This window comes from Vigna umbellata, chromosome 4 (genome assembly GCF_029865625.1).
Source record: "Vigna umbellata cultivar VRB3 chromosome 4, Vumbellata_1.0, whole genome shotgun sequence".
Taxonomy (NCBI): Eukaryota; Viridiplantae; Streptophyta; class Magnoliopsida; order Fabales; family Fabaceae; genus Vigna; species Vigna umbellata.
Genome location: NC_142168.1, coordinates 65,777,942 through 65,800,722, shown reverse-complemented (window position 1 = coordinate 65,800,722; position 22,781 = coordinate 65,777,942). Strand labels below are relative to the sequence as shown.

The window sequence follows — 22,781 nt, the reverse complement described above, 5'->3', positions numbered from 1 at the left end:
CGCTTCCAAAATAACACAGAAAAAAAGTACCTTTTTAGCTTTTGTAAGAATCAAAGGCTTTTGGGTTTTGATGCAATGAGCATTGCGGAGGTTGTCATCACCAACTCTGAGAACGATTTGGGGAAGAAGGGAGGCTCTTGCAAGGCCAAACCAGAAAAGAGAGAAGAAAATATGAAGGTTGATGCCATTGGTCCTTGGTCGCAAGATAGCCAATTTTATAAAAAAAGGAAATGGTTGATAAGAGAAGTTGAAGATGGACGAGGACTTAGCCAAATTGAAGAAGAAGTATGAGACTAACAAGTTGGCATAACCAAAGATGAAAAGTCTCTTGAAGAGAATGAGAAGAAGATGAAGTCTTAGAGGACAAGATGCCTTGATTAGGAGAAGAAGCTGAAGAGGGAGAAGAATAAGTTTCAAAATGAAAACGAGGTTTATAATATCTAAGCAGACCAATGACTTCCATAACGAACTCAGGCAATCCGATTACTTATGCCAAGAGGTTTATAATATTTTAGCACACTAATGACTTCAACAAGGACATTTATGATGGTCGCACGAAGAACGTGGATGACATAGCGACTGTTAAGGTGGCTAGTAAAACGATGATCACTAAGGATGTTGTTGATGAGATCTGACGAAGAGACTACTAGAGTAAGTCCTTCAACTGCCATTAATCGCATAGTTGAGGATGAAGATGTAGCCAACCTTGACGATAAGCTAAGCAATAGATTAATTAGAATATTTTTTTTTATGTTGCTTGTTTTTTTTTGTATTTTTTTTTGTGGTCGAATATATTATGGCCACAACTTGTACCTGTCCAATATAAACCAATTTGAATGAAAATGACCTTTTGCATATAAATGTATCTCTTTCTTGCTTTTTATAAATCTCAAAAGGTTCGACCAGAGTAGCCTAAGTAAGAGGCAGGAAACTGCATGAAAGGTTCAACCAGGACCACCTAAGTAGGAGGTAGCGAACTGCATGAATATTTCAACCAAGACCACTTAGGTGGGTGACATGGATTTGCATGAAAGGTTCAACTAGGACTACTAAGGTAGGTGGCATGGAACTACACGAATGGTTCCATGCATGGAAATAGGGTCTTAGTCTTGTTGTGGTAACAAGGGATAATGTGTCTTTCTCCACCATTTGGTATCTAGTTTCGGCATCTTGAAGGGTTCTACTTATGAAGTATATGAGATTTTTCACAATATTAGTCTCTTGAACAAGAATTGCATTAATGGCTTCTACAATAGTCGTTATGTAGACCAAGAGTGGTCAAGTAGTATCTGGCTTTCATAGGATTGGCAAGGATGTCAATATTTGTTTGAGCTACTCATACATGTCCTTGGATTGGTCATCCCAAATAACTTTGTATACTTCTTCAGTTTAGGAGGAAACGGGAGATAGCGATCAACCTTTTTATTAGACATTAGACCTCTTTGATACTCTTAGGGTTCTTCATATCAATCACACAACCTGGAATTTTTTAGAGTTCACCTTTATCCCTCTTTGCATCAACAGAATCCTAGAAACTTACCTTGTAAAATGCGTTATTTATATTACTATTCATGGGTTCTTATTTGAATGGGTCAGGACACATTGACCAAATAATTCGTTAATATTGTATTATTGTAATTAATTATGGATTAGTGAATAGTAAGTGATTGGCGTGATGTCATCCTGATCAAATAGCTACAGAACAGATACATGTTGACTTAGTAAATCGACATGTATGCGTCATGACCAAGGAGACCTTGAATGTATACAATGCATATTCGGTGTGGTCTTTCATGCTTTTTGTATTCTTTTATTTTTATTTTAATAATATTTCAAGTGAAATAGATGAATTTTAAGATATAATATAACTCACATGTCAAAGTTTTATGAGTTTATATGTAAGAAATTTAAATATCTTTTAACATTTGTTGGTGAGGTGAAACATTTATTGTTACAAAAGAGCTCAATGTTGATAACACGTGACTCTTACTAGTTTCCACGATTTTTGGAAGATAACAATAAAGAGGGTTACATATAAGTTATAACATTAAGCAAATATGAGTTGAAGACTACACAAAATTGGTAGTATAAAAGTTTAACGAGGCCATGTACACGAATAAAATATGGTAATTAATAATATAATGACTATCATTTATGAGATTGGTTATAATAAATATTATATTGAAGTGGTGATATATAATATAACTATACGATCTTTTTTATATATAATATATATATATGATAAAACATGATTTTCTTGTATCTGACTTATTTTCTTAATATCTTCAACTAACTAGTTGCACTATTAAATATTTTTCATCTCATACAAAACACATAAGAAACATCTTATAATGAAAGTATAGAAATTCCTTTTTTATTCATATTCCATAAAGTTTAAAAAGAATGTGTGATATTCTTGTTCTGACATTAGTTTTAAGCAAAGAATGACTAGAACTTGATGGTTATTGAACGAATATATATAGAAAAACTGAAGGAATAAGCAAGGAATAACCTGTTTGGGTATGTAAGGTGTAGAAAGGGAGAAAGGAGATTGAGAGAAAGGAAAAAAAAAGTGATAATATAAGATATAGTCTACGGTTCTTTCAAGAATTTTTGTTTACATCAGACACATTACATTTGACAAAAGATACGACCCCCACAATTTTATGCCTATAAGCCAGGTAGTACATTCACTCATATTTTCTGTAAATTTATGTATTATTTTCCTACAAATTTAAATTTCCAGGAAATTTCAGAAGAAATCAGTGCATATGAATACACGATAGAGACTTTTATACAGGTAGTTTTTGTGTCTATTTTTCTCACGATTTCTTTATTATTTGAATCATTTAAAAAGATTGCTGCAATATCCACAAAATGTTATTATTTCCATTAAATTTCAAGAGATTTTGGAATTTATCACAAAATAAAATTAGAAAAATGTTTTTAATATTTTCATTTAATTAAATATTGTTAGTGATAGTTCTCTTGATTTATTTCCGAAGTTTTACCCAAGCTTAAGAAGATTACCTGTTTTCCCATAAATAGGTTTTGTTCTTCCTTTGTCTTTCGGGGTCCCAGTTTGTCTTTCTTCTTCCTCTCCCCTTCAGGTAATTTTCTTTTTATTTAAATGTCTTCTAAATTTGTTTGTTTAATCTCCTTTTAAATGATTGAAGTATTTATCTATTAGAAAAAAATTCTTAAATAATGATTAATTTTAATGACTAAAAATAATTAATTATTATAATTACCAATTTAGATACTAATTTATAAATTAAAAGTTATTATTAAATAAAATAGTTCTTTTATAAATAAAAAATTATAATTAGTTTTTTAAATTAGTAGTTAAAATTATTTTTATTATGAATTTGGTATTTAAATTAGTTATTAACATTAACTACACAGTTTTGGTTAAGAAAAAAATTGATCTCTAAATTAATGTTTAATTAAAAAATCAGTCTTTAAATACATTTTTTTTGTCATTTCAACATCATATAATTAAGATTATGGATCCATATTTCAGGAACTTTGAAAGCGTCATTCACTTCAGGTACTTATTCTCTTTTCTCTATTATTAAATTAATGAATTTTACCTTGGTTCTTATTTTAAATTTTAATGGTTAAGACTTTCCTTCTAATTGATTTCTCTAATTTCGACTTTCCTTATTCCTGAGTTATATGTATGCATACTTTTAATAGTTTTGAAAATTCAATTTCAATATTGCTTGAGAGTATTATTTAGTCAAGTTTATTGTTGAAACTTTACACAATAGTCAAATAATTCGAAAGATAACAATACATTTTGTTATAATTTAAACGAAAAACTGATATGTTATTTTATTAGTACTTATTCTAGATACGACTTTTTCTTTTCACTTCAACTACAAAAAATATATAATTTTTTTAATTATATTTTGTTCTTGTGTCTTAAATTTCACTACATATCAATACACAGTTTATCACACCTATCCTTAATTATAATGATTTGATTGTTTTCCTAGTACGTAGACTAAAATCGTAAAATTACAGTTTAAATTTCTCCCATATTACAAAATAAAAAAGGACATTAAATCTTGAAATTAATGGGTGAAATATATAAAAATCTGTCTTAAATTATAAAATGTTCCACAAGTTCCTAACCATTTCCATTATGCTAATAGGATTGTGTTAAACAAATTTGTCGTCCAAGTTCAGGTTCTTCCTTTGTTTAACTTATGTTTTTCCACTTGACCTAGACTATTTTCCTACCTTCATGCCCCCGTCCATGAACAAATCTTTCGGATTTTTTTCCCCAAGATCTACCACTACTGCTATAATATACATTCAGAGGTGATTAATACAGGTATAAAGGTTATAACTTTATTAAGTAAACTCTCTTTACCAACAAGGGTCCATACCTTTTTTCTAATCTTAGTGATAACGTTATCCTTAAAACAATCAAATTGATGCTATTAAACTTTGAAACTTTAGTAGTATTAAGATAGTATAGTCAACAAAATATTAGGAATAAAGTCAATTCTAAGTTATTTTCCAAGAAAATGATTTCTAACAAATTAGTTTTTATAAACTCTATATACTAAAAAGATTAGTTAAGTACAATAAAAATAAGATAAGAAAATAAAGATTAAATAAAAAGATTAAATAATAAAATAATGGTTTAATCATTCCAATGATTCCTATTTTAGGCTAAAAGTCACATATCGGTCCCTTAATTTTTTATGGTTTCAATTAGGCCCTAATTTTGAAAAATTGAAGCAATGCGGCCCTTGTTGTTAAATTTTTTGAACAACATTAAAAAAATAGTGGCTAGACGCACTTGTGTGGATTTTTTAAATGATGTAGCTTGATAAAGAAGTTTGACGTGGAAGAACAGCTTTAGTAGAGCTCGACCTACATAGTGGAGAGGTTGGTCTATATAGTAAAGAGGTCGGTCTACACAGTGAGGAGGTCAATCTGCATATATAGTGAAGAGTTCATCCTGCACAGTGAGGAGCTCGGCCTAAATAGTGAGAAGGTCGATGTGCACAATGAGGAGATCGGTCTGCACAATGGGGAGCTCAACCTATATAATGGGGAGGTCGATTTGCATAGTGAAGAACTCAATCTGCATAGTGAGGAGCTTAGCTTGCACAATGAGAAGCATGACCTCCATAGTAAGGAGGTCAATTTGTATAGTGAGGAGGTCCGTCTGTATAGCTTACACAATGGGAAGTTTGTCCTGCATAATGGGGAGGTCGGTCTACACTATGAAGGTCGACCACCCCACTGTGCAGACCGAGGTAGCCACTGTGTAGGCCGAGCTCCCCATTGTACTAATTTATCTCTCCACTTGCATGTCGACCTCCTTAGTGTGTAGACAAAGCTCCTTAGTGTGCAGACCAATCTCCCCAATGTGCAGGTCAAGCTTCCCATTATGCAAGTCGAGCTTCCCAATATGCAACCAACCTACCCATTATGCAGACTGACCTCCTCACTGTAGATCATCCTCCCCACTATGCAAGTCGAGCTCTGCTATAGTACTTGCTTCCACATCAGAATTCTTTATTAAGTCGCATCATTTAAAAAATCCAAACAAGCATGGCTAGTCAATGTATTTTTAATGTCGTTCAGCTAATTTAACGACAAAGGATGCATTGCTTCAATTTTTTTAAAATTAGAGACCTAATTGAGACAAAAATAAATTGAGGGACCAATATGCAACTTTCAACCTAAAATGGAGACCGTTAGAATTATTTAACCTAAAATAATATAACAGAGAAAGAAATAGAATTGAAAAGATAAAAAGAGATAAAAATAATAATAAAGAAAATAAGTTCATTCCATTGTCTTCTTTAAAAAATAATTCATTATTGATTATCTAAATATTATTGTTTAATTAATTATTGTCTTTTATTTTCAAATTAATCAATGTAAATTATCATTTAATTTGTTGGCGATTTAACTAATAACCAAAGTATATTCTCAATTAAAAGTAAGAACTTTTTAAATTAATCATAGTAAATTTAACCAAAGTATATTCTTAATTAAATATTATTATATCTAATCATGTTTATTCTCTTACCAATTTTATCAAGTAAAAAATTAATTAACCAAAATACATTATTGATTAATTACTCTTAAATTTTTCACCTTTAATCACTATTAACCAGGGTACATTCTCAATTAAAAATAAGAAATTTTTAGATTAGTCATAGTAAATTTCACAAAATATATTCTCAATTAAATAATTAAATATTACTATAGTTAATCATGTCTATTGTTTTATCACTTTATCAAGTAAAAAACTAGTGAACCAAAATAATTTTTTGATTAATTATTTTTATAGGTTTCACCTTTAGTCAAAGTATATTATCAATTTTGGCAAAAAATAAACTCATTCAATCACATGAAAGTTTATAATTTTAATCAAAGTGCATTCTCAATTAAGAAATTACACCAAAATCTAGCCTAGAGGTTTAACACTCTTTGAAATGTAGAAATAACATAAAAAAAAAAAGATAGGGTGGAGAACGTGAGAGAGAATGAAATTAGCACCCCCTCGAGTTCCTAAGTCATCCAAAGGTGTTTCCCTAAGTCTCTTTCTTTAGAAATTGGACTAAGCTTTATTTCAAGTTTTTCCATTGTTGTAATATTTTTTCTAATAACGTAATCTCATCCAATTATCTTCTAACTAATCCAATATCTTTATATATTTGGTTGTTATAGAGATTTAAAAAATATTTAAGAAGATCTTGTCAAATTTAAAAAGATTTGGTAGTTATTATCTTCTGATGTTTAAAAATATCAAATAAAATATTTAAAGATATATTTGTCCAAAATTATCTTTTATCATAAATATTTTTGAATTATTAAAGTCCTGTTATGGAAAAAAGATAGAGAAAACTAGAGCTGTCAAAACGGGGTAACTCGGCCTGACCCGACCCGACTCACCACGGGTTGGCCACATAGTGAGCCAACACAACCCGACTCATTTATTAGCGAGCCGAAAAAATTCGAACACGACCCGACCCACCACGGGTTGGTGGGTTAAACGGGTTGACTCATTGACTCACTTAATTAACTTTTTTTTCACCCTCTTCTTCTGAGATTCTTATAACATGTTACTTTGATCGATCAAATGGAAACAGTAATAATTGGACCAATTGATGATATAAAAGAAAATGAAACAAAAGAAATATATTGTTATATATATTCTAAGCTATCAAGCATCAAATTTTGCCAATTTAGTTTAATGAGACATACACAACCGTTTTGACCAAGAAACTACATATAGCCGTTAACAAAAATATATAGCACAAGATAAAATTGTCATGCTTGTAGATATGTCTAAAAACAAGATAAAATAAATGATATATTCCTGAATTATCCAATCTATAATATTATCCATCTATTAAATTGGAGTCCTAAATGGATAAATCCACAGTATTATGCTCTCTTGAAGCATTTTCTTCTTTATCTCCATCTATAATATTATCCAATCTATAATCTTAGGGTTTTATTTGCAGAGGGAACTTTTGGAAAGACAGCAGCGCGAAAGGCTCTATTGCTATGTAAAGGTTGTGTATTTTGAATAACTAATTTAATTAATTTGATTTCAATAAAAAAATAGGATTTGAATAATTAATTTAATTAATTTGATTTAATTAAAAAAAATAGGTGGGTTGGTGAGTCAACCCGACCCACCATGGGTTCAACCCATGTGAGCCGGGTTCTTAGTGAGCTGGGTCAAAATTGACTCGCATAAAATTTTTTGCATTTTTTCCAACCCAACCCGACTCAAACCCGTGGTGAACCGGATTGGCTCACAGGTCTCAACCCATTTTGACGGCACTAGAGAAAACGGCTAAGTCCAAGTTTTGTTTCATATTCCTCTTCTTAGCTTAACCAATTATAGGTTTCGAAGTGAACTTTTAATTAGAGTTGACTCAATTACGACCTAAGAGCCTATAGACATGTTTTACCATGTTAAACATGTTGGATTTGTGATGATGATTTTAATATGTACTACCGATCGATCTTCTGTAGAAATGGTAACCGATTGGTCGATGCTGCTATGGGGTTTTAGGGAATCTTCATTATTTTGGGAGAGTTGATCATTCGGTGACTAAGGGAATGCATTGACAGGGCGATTAATTATAAACGTACTATGATTAAAATTGTTCTTTTGAAAATTTACTACGATTGGTGTGCTTTGAAGCACTACAAGAAAATCTTTAAATAACAATCAATTTTTGAAATAAAAATACTTGGTCAGGAACTAATTTAGGTACTAATTTATAAACTAAAAATTATTATTATCTAAAATAGTATTTATTATTAATAAAAAAATTATAATTACTTTATGAATTAGACTTGGTCATTAACATTAATTATAATTACTAATATCTCAAAAAAATTTAATTTATAAATTGACATCTTGTCAATAACCAATTACTTTTTATCTTTAAAATTTGTTACATTTAAAGATTATTGCGAAATGTGAATCTAAATTATATGTAAGATGTGATAATACATACCCATGCCAAACTTTTACATATAAAAAAAACTAATATAATATTGTCCTTTTATTTATAAAATTATAATCATGTCCTTTCGATACCGGTTAAATGTGAAATGTTGAAGTTTGTGTGCGATATTATTTTTTTGCCAGTAATAAATTAAATAGTTTGTTCAATTTGTTTTGTTCATGAAAGGAAGTACAGTTGAAGACAAATTGCTCTTAAAGTCACATCCTTTCTGTTTTCGTCATTATCTAAAAGAGGGTGAGCCATTTGCTTCAAATTTTGCGTCGCTTCATTAAAGTTGTTACCTCTATCTATTATCCTATCCTAGATTAAACTAGTATCTCCTTTGCAGCAACCAACACAAGAACAAAGGAAAGGAAGATCATTTGGCACATTGTTTCAAAAGATGAAAGCAGCAGTGGTTGCACATCATCTTGGTAACCTAATTTCCAACAGAAGTATTTTGGAGAATCTCAAAACTGACCTCAAGACTCTGCAAGATCAAAGGCAAAAAGTGCAAGAAAATCTTATTTGGGAAGATAAAGAATTCCAGACTCAAAGTGACTGGCTCAAAAGAGTGGATGATATTCTTGGACAAGGGGATAATTTATTAAACTCCTATGAAGGCAGAAGTAGTTGCACAAATATTTTGTTGCGGTACAAGGTTGGTAAACAATCAAGAAAGATGCAACCAGAGATTTCAGTATTAATGAATGAAGGAAAATCTCATGTATCAGCGAAAACACGAAAACATTACGAAAGACCAGCATCAAGAGATGAAACGATAGTAACTAGTATGGATTTCCTAATTAACCCTGATATCCAAGCAGTTGGAGTATGGGCGCTGGGTGGTTTAGGCACAACCTCATTAGCCGAAAACATTAGAGAGAAAACAAAAGAACAGAATGTGTTTGATGCAATGGTTTTCATAACTGTAACTGATAAGCCAAATCAGGAGCAAGTTCAAAATGCTATTGCAAATGAATTGGGAGTGCAGTTTACCAAAGGAGAAAGTCTTGTGAAAAGAAGAAATAAATTGCGTCAGAGAATAAAAAAAGAGCAAAGTACTCTCATCATAGTTGATGATACGTGGGGGGAATTGAACCCAGAAGAATTTGACTTGGAGGAATTTGGAGTTCCTCCGGGTAATGAACATGAACGGTGCAAAGTATTCTTGACATCAGGAAATGTGAAATTTTTAAAATATTTCGACGATGCCCCTGAGCTTAATATAGTGTTTCAATTAGAAGAATTACAAAAAGAAGAGGCTCGGAAGCTGTTTGAGAAGAAGGTTGGAAGTTTTGATGAAGATCAAAGTTACATTGTAGAAGAAATAGTGAGAAGTTGTGAAGGTTCCATTTCTTTAATTTATGCCCTAGCAAAGGCATTAGAAAATAAGGGCGAAGATGCCTTGATGCAGTTCAAGGAAAATAGTTCACCAGCAAAACTATTGTCCTATTGTTTGGAAGAAAATGAGGAACACAAAGCATTGTTGTATCTTCTTGTTATTAGGGGAAGAAGATTTATTAACCGTTATAGCATGTACATAGACATGTGGACAGGTGTATTCAAAAATCTGGAAACAGCAGATGCTGCAAGAAAAAAGCGTGAGTCACTGATTAGTGATCTGAAGGCCTATGGTCTTGTGTTTGAAAATGGAAAGGACTGCGTCAAAGTAGATGACTACATATATCATACTGCTTATCGAATGGCCCTACATGATAGAAGAGCTTCAGTGATTTCCACAGAATGGCCACCTGAAGAATTGCTAACAGATCTTCACTTCTGCAACTTACATCCTGTTGGTGATTTGAAACTTCCCGCAACGTTGCAATGTCCAAACTTGAAACATCTTCTGATAAGTAGGGAAAATTCCACAATAGATGTTCCAGATTCATTTTTTAAGGAGACTAAACTTCTAAAAGTGCTAGATTTTGTTTCCTTTCATTGCCCAAAGCTGCCTCCTAGTTTTGTTGTTTTAAAGGACCTTGAAGCATTATCCATGTATCAATGTGGATTGGAAGACATTAAAGAAGTTTGTGAGCTCACAAATCTACGAATGCTAGGCCTCCTTGAAAGTAGTATCCGACAATTGCCTGCGCAAATTGTAAAGCTTCAGAAGTTGCTATTCTTGGATTTAAGAGACACAAATCTCCAAGTGATTCCACCCAATGTCCTGTCCAAATTGACAAGCTTGGAAGAATTATATTTGAGAAACTCCTTCTGTAATTGGGAGATTGAAACGTCTACCAGTGAAAACAAGAATGCAAGCTTGAAAGAGCTTACAGACTTGGAACACTTGGCATACATAGAAGACATGTATGTTCCTGATCCGCAGGCATGGCCTGTGGACTTGTTCTTTGGAAACCTAAGATCATATACAATTTTCATTGGTAAAGGGTGGGACCGAGCATATGATGGTGATCATGAATTGAAGACATTGAAACTGAAGCTGAACAGGAGGTTTCAGTCAGAGAATGGAATAAAAAAGATGCTGAAAGAAGTTCAGGTTTTGTACTTGGATACACTGAATGGTGTCCAGAATGTTGTTAATGATATGGAGTGCGATGGGTTTCCACAACTGCAGTCTCTTTTCATTCAACACAATGCTGAAGTCAAATTCATAGCCACAGGGTCAGGGAACGATCCTCTTGATACTTTCCCGAACTTGGAGTCACTGTCTCTCACCATTCTGAGCATTTTGGAGTACATATACCATGGTGATTCCTTAACTGAGAAATCTTTCTTCAAACTGAGAGTCATCAAAATAGAGAAATGCAATGCAATGCGATGTCTCTTCTCAGTATCCATGATCAATGGTATTCCTCATCTTGCTACTTTGGAAGTTTCACAGTGCACATCCATAAAGGCAATTGTGCTATTTGAAGGTGCAGAGAATCGTCCCATAGAATTTCCTGAATTATGCTCTCTAACCTTACAAGGACTCCCAGCATTAATCAGTTTCTGCTCAACTGAAGGATCCTCTTCTGCTACACTTTTCCATGACAAGGTATTAAAATATTTCCAGCACTGATAAGGCATTAAAGCATTAAACATGTCTAACTTGTAGAACAATTACTGCATGCATACTCTCAACAACCCTACATCCCATTCACAGGCATACAAGTTTGATGAACATAACTCACTGAAAATGTTGTTATCATCATATAAAGATAGATGAACCTTTATAGTCTTTTTCTTAACAAAGCAAAAGCAGATAATTTTATCAAATGACAAATAATTATTCACAAAAAACTATAGATTAGTCGCACAGCTCATCACTTTTTATATATTACAATAATATGGTACTCTCTTTAAAATGAACAAAGCACACAAAATTTACCACAAACAAATTTTAACTATTCATCTGGTTTGGGATACTGTTTAATTTGTTTTTTTCTTTTGGTAACTATATTTATAAATTACATATCTTAGTCTTTATACAGTCACTTTTAATTATATCTTAGTCTCTATCATTAAGTCTCTTAAACTACCAGAAATTCTCTCCTAAAGTAATATAACAGAAGATTGGTGGTGGTGTAAATTTTGTGACTGTATTAGCGCTAAGGATTTGAAGAGATAGCAGACTGTAGAAACCAAAGCGTAACTAAAAGTTATTACACAGAAACTAAAACATGTATTTTATAAATACGAGAGCCAAAACATAGCAAGATTAAGTATAGTACTTAAACCTTTTATATGTATACCAAAGCATAGCAATAATGTAAGTACAAAAAACCAAACAAATACTGAAACCCTTAGATAATTAGAGTAGTCACAATTGTGTGGTAAAAAACTGCTAATAGTATTGATTAATGTCATTAAATATGCAGGTTTCTTGCCCTAAGCTGGAGACAATGGTGATTTCCGAGGTTAGTGAATTGACAACAATATGGAATGAAGAGTATGATGCTGAAAATTCATTTGGGAAACTGAAAAACGTAATTATCAAAGATTGTGAGAAATTGAGAACTGTTTTTCCAGTTAATCTTTCCAAAAATCTTGATAATTTGAAGACGTTAGAGGTTAGAAATTGCAGTTTAATGACGAGCATTTTCACTGTGATGAGGCAAGATAGCACAAAAGCAGGGCTTCAACTGAGCATTCCAATGATTGAAATAACTTTAACTGGTCTTCCCAAATTGGAGTATGTGTGTGTTACTACAGGATTTGAAGCCTTGAAGAAAAAATTCGAGGAAGAATGGTATGCTGGCCTTCCCGGATTATCAGGTAACGCACGTATTGAACACGGAAGAAAAATGAAAAAATATTTGGAAGAATATTTGAATATGTAGGTGTGCTTGAACAATAGCATGAACCTTAAATTGTAAATTTCATTCCTTCTTAACTTAAACTAAAGTTATGTATGTATGCATTTGAATTTTCATTGTTCGTTTAAAGGTGGCTGAAGTGATTTCTCACAGACAAAATTCTTGTGGTTATTTTTTATTTAAAATTAATTATTAGTTTTCAAAAATATCTCTCACTCTTTTACAAGAAAAGATATTACATAAACTACTCTTAGGAATACCTCAACCTTTATACAAACACTAAAAGAATTGAAAAAAAAAATGTAATTGACTTTTAGATATGCAAAATTCTGAACATTAATGTGGGTTGCCATTTCATAATTTTGGAAATATAAAAAATCTTCACATGAAGTTTCTTTCCCTTTTTTTTAAGATCATCACGAAATAGTATGTGTTTTATGTAAAAAATAAATATTTAAATTTAGTTTTTTAAAATAAAAAATTTTATATATATAAAAGGAATACTGCTTAACAATATATAAATGGTTGGAAGTCTCACATCAACCAGAGATAAGGTTAGTTATTAATATATATGTGGGTGCAAACCTCATCCAAGCTGATTTTGTAAGATTAGACTTAAAATTCAGTTCTTAACATAATATCTAGAGTCGAGTTCTTTTGAGAAAACACTTTCCATTTTGTGTGGTGGCACGTCAAGGTCACTTTATTTCTCTTCTTGATTAAAGAATCTTAGATTTTTAAGGTTTCTTTATCTTGTTCGTCAATGGTTTTTTTCGTTGTTGTCTCTTCTAGCCCTTTTTGTCACCATTGTGTTTGATCTGTCCATATATGTGTTTTCTTCTATGATAAAGATGGCTTTTGTTATTTTATTTATAGTCCTGGTGACTCTTTAAAAATGACCTCTGTATCCACTAGATGTCAATAATGCATTCCTTAATGAAGATTTGCAATAAAAGATTATATGAAACAACCTCCCAAATTTTTAAGTGCCTTGATTGGAAAATTTTAGATTTTTAAGGTTTCTCTCTCATGTTCATCAATGATTTCTTTCGTTGTTGTCTCTTTTAACCTCCTATCATCAATGATCTCTTTGTCCACTATATTCATGTCATGAATGCATTCCTCAACGACGATTTGCATAAAAGATTTATATGAAACAACCTCCCAGATTTGTTACTCAGGGAAGTTTTGGTATTTCGTCTTCTATGTCATATTCGTAAATCACTAATAATTAGGTGAAGGATAGAAATAGATATTAGTAAGCTTGGTACATACAATTTGTATGCACCACCTTGAGGAAGAGTGTTGGACATATTATGTTTATCTTTTATCTTTAGTTAGTTTGTTATTATTCATTATTTATATTTTGGGCATAGACTATATTTCTTCTATTATAAATAGAGTATTTTGTGTGTATATCCAAGATAAGGGAAATTAATCCCATACATGATTTTTTACTATATTCAACAATATATCTAACGCAAATAAAACAACATCATAGAAAGATAATCATACCTTCTTCTACTGCAGTCGAAACGGGTAACCCGGCGTGACCAGACCTAGTCTACCAGAGGTTGATCACTTAGTGAGCCAATTCATCCCAACTTACTTATTAGCGGACACTAACAATTTTACGTACTCGAATATATCCCTTACGTGTCAGTGTTGATGATCCATCTCCCACAAATCCTCCATAGATGGTATTAATCACACCTCTAAGCAAACGTTATCGGCTTCGACTTTTGCTCCTTTGCCAAGATGATTCTTTACGACAGTCAGTCTTAGATGTTCATTTGGGACTTTGAGGTGTGATACGCCCACAAGGACTCCTCTTCACTTGCTCGATTTTAAACAACCTTTTTAAATGTCACGTCGAGATAAACTCTTCAATTTTGTCAAGCAGCCTTGTGGTTTCTTCGCAGCCTTCTTGTCACTTGACGAGGCTTCATTGATTAAGTAAAATATTATTTGATTAAGTGAATGTAACTAGCATTCTCCATTAATTGATCAATTTATATAATACTCAATTAATCCAACAAGCATTTAAAAAATATGGCTAAGACATATTAATTGATTAAGCTACTAACATAATTAATTAATAGAGTCTGATTTAATTTTCTAGGTTTTCCAAAAAAAACATTTTAATTGATTAGATATTAATATAATCAATTAATATTGATAGTTATCTCTTTTTCTTTAAATTTTACATATTTTTTCACTTTAACGGAACACTTTTTTATATTCTAAAAACATGGTGAGATTTATTTGAGCTTTTAAACATTGCATAAATCATTTTGGTTCAAGAAGATTAAATAATGAAAGGTTTTTCTTTTAATTATAGGTTTTAATTGTAACATCTTTAATTAGGTAATATTCTTTGCTTTGTATTTCTATTATTTGTGTTGTAATTCACTTATACGGTGTAATGTGTGACAACCTATTCTTATATTTCTTGAACGGTTTCTTCAAGAATTTGATTAGGTCTAGAGTTTAGGATTATTTAATTGTTAATGTAATCTAAAATTTAGTGAAATTACTAATTTAGATTATTAGAAAAACTATATATGTAGATTTGATAGAATTGAACCAATATCAAAATTATTTGTTTTATTCTTTTATTGGTTTAATTTTTTTCTGTAATTGATACTTTAATAATGCATCTCACACTAATCTTCTCAAATGATTCATAAAAATTCTTTTAAAACATATCAATTTTTCTTAAAATCCAATTCAGCCTTCGGGGTACCTTTTGGTTTATAGAGATCTAAAATTTTCAAATAAAATAGAAATTCAGTAAAATAAATTGAGAAATCACCAAGGTAATTTCTTTCAAGTGAATTCATTAATGACTAAACCAATGCTAAAAAGACGAAAAATTTTATAATGTAAATAAAAACTTACCCTATTTATAAATCTAACCTATTTAAAACGCTCTTTAGTTTTTCTACTACAATGAAATCAAATTCTAGAATAGATGAAGAAGATGAATTATTTAACAAAAAAAGTGAGTCTCGTTAAGAAAAAATGCCTTACGTTTCTTGTGGGAACAGTCACATTAGGTTTGTCTACAAGTTACAGTTTGTGACATTCTTATTCTGGCGTTAGATTTATGTAAGGAATTACTAAAACCTATACTTTTAGGAAAGAATTTAGGGGAACTTCCATAATCTTACTTTTTCACTTTTCTAGATGAGGGGAACACTAACATTGAAAGAATAAAGAAAAGAATACAACCTTATTCACCTTGTTATTTTTACTATATAAATATTTCTTTTCTCTCTTAATCATTCGATTTTTCATTATCCATTAAGTTTACTCCGATTCTAAAGGTTTTTTTTTTTCTTCCAACATTTACGAAATTAATATCTTATAGTTTTTACAAAATTGTAATTATGTTTAATTATTTAATGTTTTTCATACTATTTTAATATTTATGTAATTATTATTATTTTTTTACTTTTTAGCTCTATTTTGTGTAGATTCAACTTAAGGAGATACACTATTTGATACTTTTCTTTGATATTATATTCTAATTAAACAAATTTACTTTTTAACAAATAAAAAATAATTTATTCACTCAATAAAAAAATAATCTTTCTTTATTTTAAAATAATTTAATAAATTTTCCCTTTAAATTTTTTTACATAAATTTGTAATATTACTTTTAAAAAATTACATATATTATTTAGTACTATTTTCAATTAATTATTCATAAAAATAATAAAAGTATAAAATTCATAAAGTTATATGTATTTTAAAAATTATATTATTTTAATGTAATAAAAATATTAATATATGGAAACAAGTGTATTTTACCAGCAAATTAACTAAGTGAGTTATCTTCTTAATTACTTTTTGGTTTAATCATTCAGGAGGTCCCTATTTTCGAGGAGAATCTCAATTTTGTCCTGTTTTTTTTTTCGGTTTTTTAATTGGGTCCTAATTTTGTGAAAATTGCAACAATTGGGTCCCTACCGTTAAAATGGACTCAACGACGTTAGTGTGTGATTGACGGGCACGCTGAAGTCGGTTACTTAATTGAGGTGGCTGACACATTACAGAAGAAAGTGAACTTTTTTATTACTTTTCATTTTAAAAGTTGCCTTACGTTTTTATTTCCTTTTGATTACTTTTCATTTTAAAAGTTTATCTACATTATATTTCTTTCCTTTTATTTATTTTTCAATTCAATCAAAAGAAAACATAGAAAACAAGAACAAAACGCAGGTCTTCTTCTTCAGACGCAACCCAAAATCAGAAACCCCAAAATCCCTAAACTGAAACCCTAATGCAGTGCCATGTGCGGCCACGAGAATGCCAACTAATAGAGACTTTCGCTGCCAGAAAGCGAACCCAGATGTCGCAGAAACACCGCGCCTATCTGACCCATCATCTCCTTCCTTGCAAAGACCGCACCAGAACCAAAAAAAGAAGAGGAGATTGACGTCCTCATGATGCGAAACAAAACCTAAAAGAGGGGAGAAGAAATCGGTTCTCTACAGACCTTAACCAGAACCAAAAGGGGAAGGAGAATGGTGTCTCCCTATTTTGTCAAGCCTCTTTATAAAAGAGGAAAGGAGAGAAAATCCTCTAATGCTAGGGTTTGTACGAGGAGTAAAAAACAAGAATTGGGAGAATTTCTGATAAGGGTTCGTCAGACTAAAAAAATGCCCCCTTGTGAAATAGGAGGTGGAAAAATGCAGTGGATGGGAAGAAGACGTTGGGGGAGGTGTTGAATTCGGTGACAACGTCGAAGGTGTAGTCTCTTCTCCAACTACATCAGTGACCTCAACCTTGATTCTTCATTATTTTGATTTTTGATATTCCTTGATCTCGGACAACACACCGTTTTGTGTATTTGTATGGGGAAAACTTCCAAAATCTTAAATTCCTCTAAATAACCTTCTACTAGTTCTGGAATCTACTCAAATGCACATCATTAATCCACGTCAATTAAAAACACTCACTCCAGCATGCCACGTCAATTAAGAAAGGGACTCCAGCGTGCCACGTCAATCACACACTAACGCGGTTGGGTCCAATTTAACGGTAGGGACTCAATTCACTACAAAAATCTGTATTTTTACCCGGGGTTTTTTTAAATATTATCGGCGGTTTTAACCCCCGTAAATCATATTTCCCGCGGTTGGAAAAACCGGTGGGAAAACGTCCGTCGCCAAGCAAGTACCGGCGGTTCTGGAAAAACCGCCAGTATTAGCGGGGGTTTCCAGAAACCGCCGGAATTTCCAGGGGTTTTGTAGAAACCGCCGGAATTTCCAGGGGTTTTGTAGAAACCGCCGGAATTAGTTGGGGCTTTATGAAAACCGCCGGGAATAGCGGGGCTTCTCAAAAACCTCCGAAACTAGCTGGGGTTATCTCAAAACCGCCCCTATTTTTAATGGTTTAGTTTACCGGGGTTTTAAAACCGCCGGGAATTTGTATAGTTCATTTTTTTAATTGTAATAAAATTATATTATAATAAAAATGATTTTATTGACAAAACAAACAATAAATTAATATGAACTAAAATTTAATAATATTGTATAAAATAAACTACATTGTTCAACCTAATATCATTCATACAACTAATTGTTCATACATAAAAATTAGAAAGAAAAAGGTTCATTACATATGTTCAATATAAATGTTCAATACTAAAAGTATGACTCATAAAAGTATTGAATAACAATATCTAATTTTTTTCTTCATTACATCCATTGTTTGACCCACTCCCTTGATCAGATACCTACAATATAACATAATAGTTAGTCGATAATATATTTAATAAACATATCGTTCGGTCTGGTCGTCCTCCCTCGTCTACCGCGCTCGTCCAACTAGCTCCCTGTTCCCGACCGTTCGGTCTAGTCGTCCACCCTCCTCTACCGATCGTCCAACTAGCTCCCTATTCCCGACCGTTCGGTCTGTTCGTCTTCCCTCCTCTACCGGTCGTCCCACTAGCTCCCCGTTCCCGATCGTTCGGTCCGATCGTCCTCCCTCCTCTACCGTTCGGTCAAATAGCTCCCCACCTTCTACCGTTCGGTCCCCCTCTCTCTCCCTCCTATACCTTCTTCTCTCATACACTTTCCAGCCCCTACCAGAACACGTCTCAGATTACCTATGCCAAATGTAAGTCCAGTATAACATACATTACTAAATCAATATAGTTTGTAAAAACTAAATCTAGTTACACTCCTTAAATCAATAAACTTCAAAAATTAGTACATATTGCCAAAAAAATTAGCAGAACATTAGGGGAATCATATGAAAACTTCAGATTTACAAATCAATTTTAGTTATTGATGAAAAACAAGTGAACTATAGAATATAAATGTTTTCACAACAGAAATGAAATGAAATTACCTTCAAGCGTTCTCTTTGACCATGTATTGAAGAAAGGATGGCTTCCCCAATTGCATTTGCATTTTCTAGTTCCGGGGCAGAGGCGCAAACTGAATGTAATGCTTGTGCCTCCTCATGAAAAATTCTTAGAACATGAGGAGAATCCCCATTCTAGCAATTTCAAATGAAGTAGTTATCAACAAATGAGGAAGTAAAAATAAGCCACTAAACTAGAACATGATGGTAACAACATACAGCTCGTCCCAACAGTTCTGCTCTCTTATTAGCTTCTCTCATCCGTTTCTGATGCCGTAAGTTATATTTATCCAAACTTGCTCTTAGTGATTCAGCCTCGTCAGCTATTTGTTCCACTTTTCTGAATAAGAAACATAATATCTTTAATGAAAATCCTCAACTAGAATACTGCAATTCCAGCAGCAGAACCCATTATAGCATAGATATATGCAGAAGATACACATAATTGTTTTCTGTATTATGATATGACAATTAGCATTTAGTTATGCGTGTAATCATTTTGCACAAAATGACTACCCCAGATAACTGAGGTAACAATTCCATACATCTATTACTACTGTCATAAACCAACTTCAGCACATCTAGTATTTAACCTCAAAAAGATAACATAATATACATACACCTATTACTCTCATACACCAACTAGAACAGACCACCCTAGTGTCATACTAAGTTACAATCTGAGTTTTAGATTACAGCCCCTAACCAAAATTCATGGTTTCAAAAATCTCCCCAATCGCAATTCCGGCCACATTTAATCATTTACCTTCAGTTTTTAGCAATTTCAATCTCAATTTAAAACCTTCATGCAAGTACAACTGGAGTTCATTATAACAAAAAGAACAATTCTCAATAATCTCTGTTAAAACTTGAAAAAGATAAGTTGATATAAACTCATTAACTACATAAGAAACCAGATAACCAATAAAAATATTATTCACTTAAGGGTTCCTAATAAAAAAGAGAAATGTTACATATTTCAATACATTCTTTGTTACTTTCTTTATCAAAAGCTATCAGAGACATGCAAACAAAGACTATTTCATCCTAGAAACATACTTAGGTATATATAAAATCTACACCCATACCACTATTTATAAAATAATTCATAACTGGAATTTAGATGATTGCCCCCTTTAATTCAATATAAGGCATAAGCACATTTAACATTTCAATAATTGGTTTCTTAGGTTCATATTACTTTATTACGTTAACAAAAAAATCATGTATTTCCACCAATTTAATATATATAACTTTCAAAATAACATATCTTTACTTTTATTATTCCAATCCAAATATAAACTACCACCCACAACCTCAAACATACGTCATTTCTCTGCATCAAATATCCACATACCAAAAACATTTCAGCCAACCAATCTTAATTCAAACATGTGACTATTTATTTTCAACATATAATAATTCAATCTCCTGTCATATGATACCCAAAAATAGCACGAATCATCCCATCCAACATTCACACAATTAGGCATATTAAAAATGCATGTCTTTGCATAATGTATTTACGATTCCCCAAAATCAAAGAGTGTTTAAGTAGCGTACAAAGTGTGAATCAGTTTTCGAGTAAAAAAACAACCAAAATTGAATTAAAAGATTACTGGAATTTGGTACCTTCAAAGGAACAGTGAAGAAGAAAAGCAGACATGCATGTGATGACCACAAAAGTGCCCTAGAAAACAAGTACCCTTTCTCTCTAAGCTTTCATTTCCTACAGCAAAAACATTATATAATTAAGTGAAATAATAATAATAATAATAATAATAATAATAATAATAATAATAATAAAAAGCTTAAAAGAGAGCTTCCATGCTGAAGCATATTAAAAGAGAGCTACTAAGATGTTATGTTAGAATGACATTTAACTGATATATGTTTTCACAGTTTGTTTTTGTTTATCAGTTAATGGCACATCTTTTTTATTCACACATCTCATAATGTATACTTTACATGTGTTTTCACAAAGGATTCATGTTAGGACATCAACCAGTTTATACTCGAGTATCAATGCCTTATACTTAATTAACAGAGAAGTTTATAACCTGGAAAAATGGCCTTATTTTGATGCAGTGCTCACTATGAAGTTATCATTTAGAGGTAATTTAGTTTTCTTAAAAGAATAAAAAGAACACAGTTAAAATTGGTGAAGCTATGTAATTGAAGAAAAAAAGAAAAGAAACAAAAACATGATATAAGTGCTCTGATGTAAAGGAAAAAATTCAAATTTACAGCAATGAGATTCGAATTCTGGAAAATCTCAAAACAAAGCTATCAAAATGAATGAAGAGGACTAATTTTAATGCCAAATTCCCATTCCTTGCTGAATTTAAGAATTTTAAAAATCCAGTTTATCTATTCTAGGTTTGAAAATCTTAATGAATGAGTGTTACGTAAAGTTAAGGCTATGCATGATTTAGATGGTTGGAAAAACCATATAAAAAGTTTCAGACATTCATTTGTACCATTGCTTACATATTTTATAAATTAAAACTAATGTTTTTTCTTACCATACCTTGTCAAAATATAAAAACATAATATACACCGTGCAAACCTCCTGAGACAGAGTACCCACTGTTGGCACCACCAAATTTTCCACCAGCGTGCAAGACCTGCAAAGTTCAAAGGAGTAAATAACTGTTATCCAAAAAGATCAAGTACATAAAATATCTTTGCGAAATGGTGAGTTGACGCTGCACATGAACTAATATCTTTGCGAAATTGCTTTTGATATAATACGAATTGCAAAAATAAAAGAGCATAAACATAGAAATCACAAACCTGAAGGAGATGATCTTTAGAAACGATGAATAATATTAGGTTAGAGTGAAAAATGAAGATATAGATAGAGAGACAGATGAATACATACCTAGTGTGAATTGAAATGGGAAGTAAAAGAGGAAGGAGAGGAACTAAGTATTAGGAATCGGAGGCTCAAGCAAGAGGAAAAGAACACAAAGAATAATCTGATTGAAGAGATAAGATGAAGATTGAAGAGATAAGATGAACATAGCAGAGAGGATTTGAGTTTGAGGGGTTGGAGACGGGAGTGATAAAAATCGCCTCAACAGAGTCCTCGCTGCCTCGACCTCGCCGCATCGACCTCGACGCTCAGCCCAAGCAGGGGAAGGCACAAAGCAGAAACGAACACGAAGCAGAGGGGAAAGATTGTGATGTGGGGAAGGGGTTTGGCAGAAAATTTGATGAAGACGGCGGGGAGAGATGCTCCACGAACACGTAGCAGGGGAAGATTTTGACGAAGGCAGCGGAGAGGGAGGGAGGGAATTAGGGTTTAGATTTAGGGAATTAGAAATGAAGGTGCGGGAAAAGAAGGTGAACAATAAGGATGGCCGAAAAATTATTCAAAATAAAAAGCTACCTGCGGTTATAAGCATAAACCGCGGAACTTATTCGGGGTTTTCCAAACCGCCGGAAACAAACCCCTCCTAAAATTAATTATTTTTGTAGTGATTGTTGCAATTTTCACAAAATTAGAACCCAATTGAGAAACCGAAAAAGAACAGAACGAAATTGAGATTCTCTTAGAAAAATAGGGACCTCCTGAATGATTAAACCTTATTTTTTTTAGACAAATTTTATCATTTAGATTTTA

The 22,781-nt window shown here is 32.1% G+C and overlaps 2 protein-coding genes across 5 annotated transcripts; one reads left to right on the top strand and one right to left on the bottom strand.

Moving 5' to 3' along the window:
- The first annotated feature begins 8,910 nt into the window (after positions 1-8,910).
- Positions 8,911-12,858, top strand: LOC148200972 (disease resistance protein At4g27190-like). The gene is made up of 2 exons (XM_088112152.1): positions 8,911-11,514; positions 12,338-12,858. The coding sequence occupies exons 1-2, from the start codon at positions 8,911-8,913 to the stop codon at positions 12,797-12,799; spliced, it is 3,066 nt and encodes a 1,021-aa protein (XP_087968278.1). The 3' UTR covers positions 12,800-12,858.
- A 5,475-nt stretch (positions 12,859-18,333) lies between these two features.
- Positions 18,334-22,507, bottom strand: LOC148200971 (membrin-11-like). 4 transcript variants are annotated; one of them, XM_088112156.1, is made up of 7 exons: positions 22,038-22,507; positions 21,950-21,963; positions 21,684-21,780; positions 20,786-20,882; positions 19,373-19,493; positions 19,139-19,288; positions 18,334-18,521 (listed from the first exon to the last, which is right to left on the bottom strand). In XM_088112156.1, the coding sequence occupies exons 5-7, from the start codon at positions 19,412-19,414 to the stop codon at positions 18,468-18,470; spliced, it is 246 nt and encodes an 81-aa protein (XP_087968282.1). In that variant the 5' UTR covers positions 19,415-19,493; positions 20,786-20,882; positions 21,684-21,780; positions 21,950-21,963; positions 22,038-22,507; the 3' UTR covers positions 18,334-18,467. The 4 variants fall into 4 exon arrangements, 3 of the variants coding, with proteins under 3 accessions (XP_087968282.1, XP_087968281.1, XP_087968280.1); XR_015785762.1 differs by lacking the exon at positions 21,950-21,963 and having other exon boundaries at positions 18,334-18,893; positions 22,038-22,500; XM_088112155.1 differs by having other exon boundaries at positions 21,950-22,507.
- Between the last annotated feature and the right edge of the window lie 274 nt (positions 22,508-22,781).

What these genes read in the sequence shown, in the direction of transcription:
- LOC148200972 (XM_088112152.1), top strand. Translation starts at nt 8,911, where the DNA reads ATGAAAGCAGCAGTGGTTGCACATCATCTTGGTAACCTAATTTCCAAC. An exon ending in CTACACTTTTCCATGACAAG is followed by an intron (nt 11,515 to 12,337) that starts GTATTAAAATAT and finishes TTAAATATGCAG; the next exon opens with GTTTCTTGCCCTAAGCTGGA.
- LOC148200971 (XM_088112155.1), bottom strand. Translation starts at nt 19,414, where the DNA reads ATGAGAGAAGCTAATAAGAGAGCAGAACTGTTGGGACGAGCT. An exon ending in CAGAACTGTTGGGACGAGCT is followed by an intron (nt 19,289 to 19,372) that starts GTATGTTGTTAC and finishes TGAAATTGCTAG; the next exon opens with AATGGGGATTCTCCTCATGT. An exon ending in GTCAAAGAGAACGCTTGAAG is followed by an intron (nt 18,522 to 19,138) that starts GTAATTTCATTT and finishes GTTATATTGTAG; the next exon opens with GTATCTGATCAAGGGAGTGG.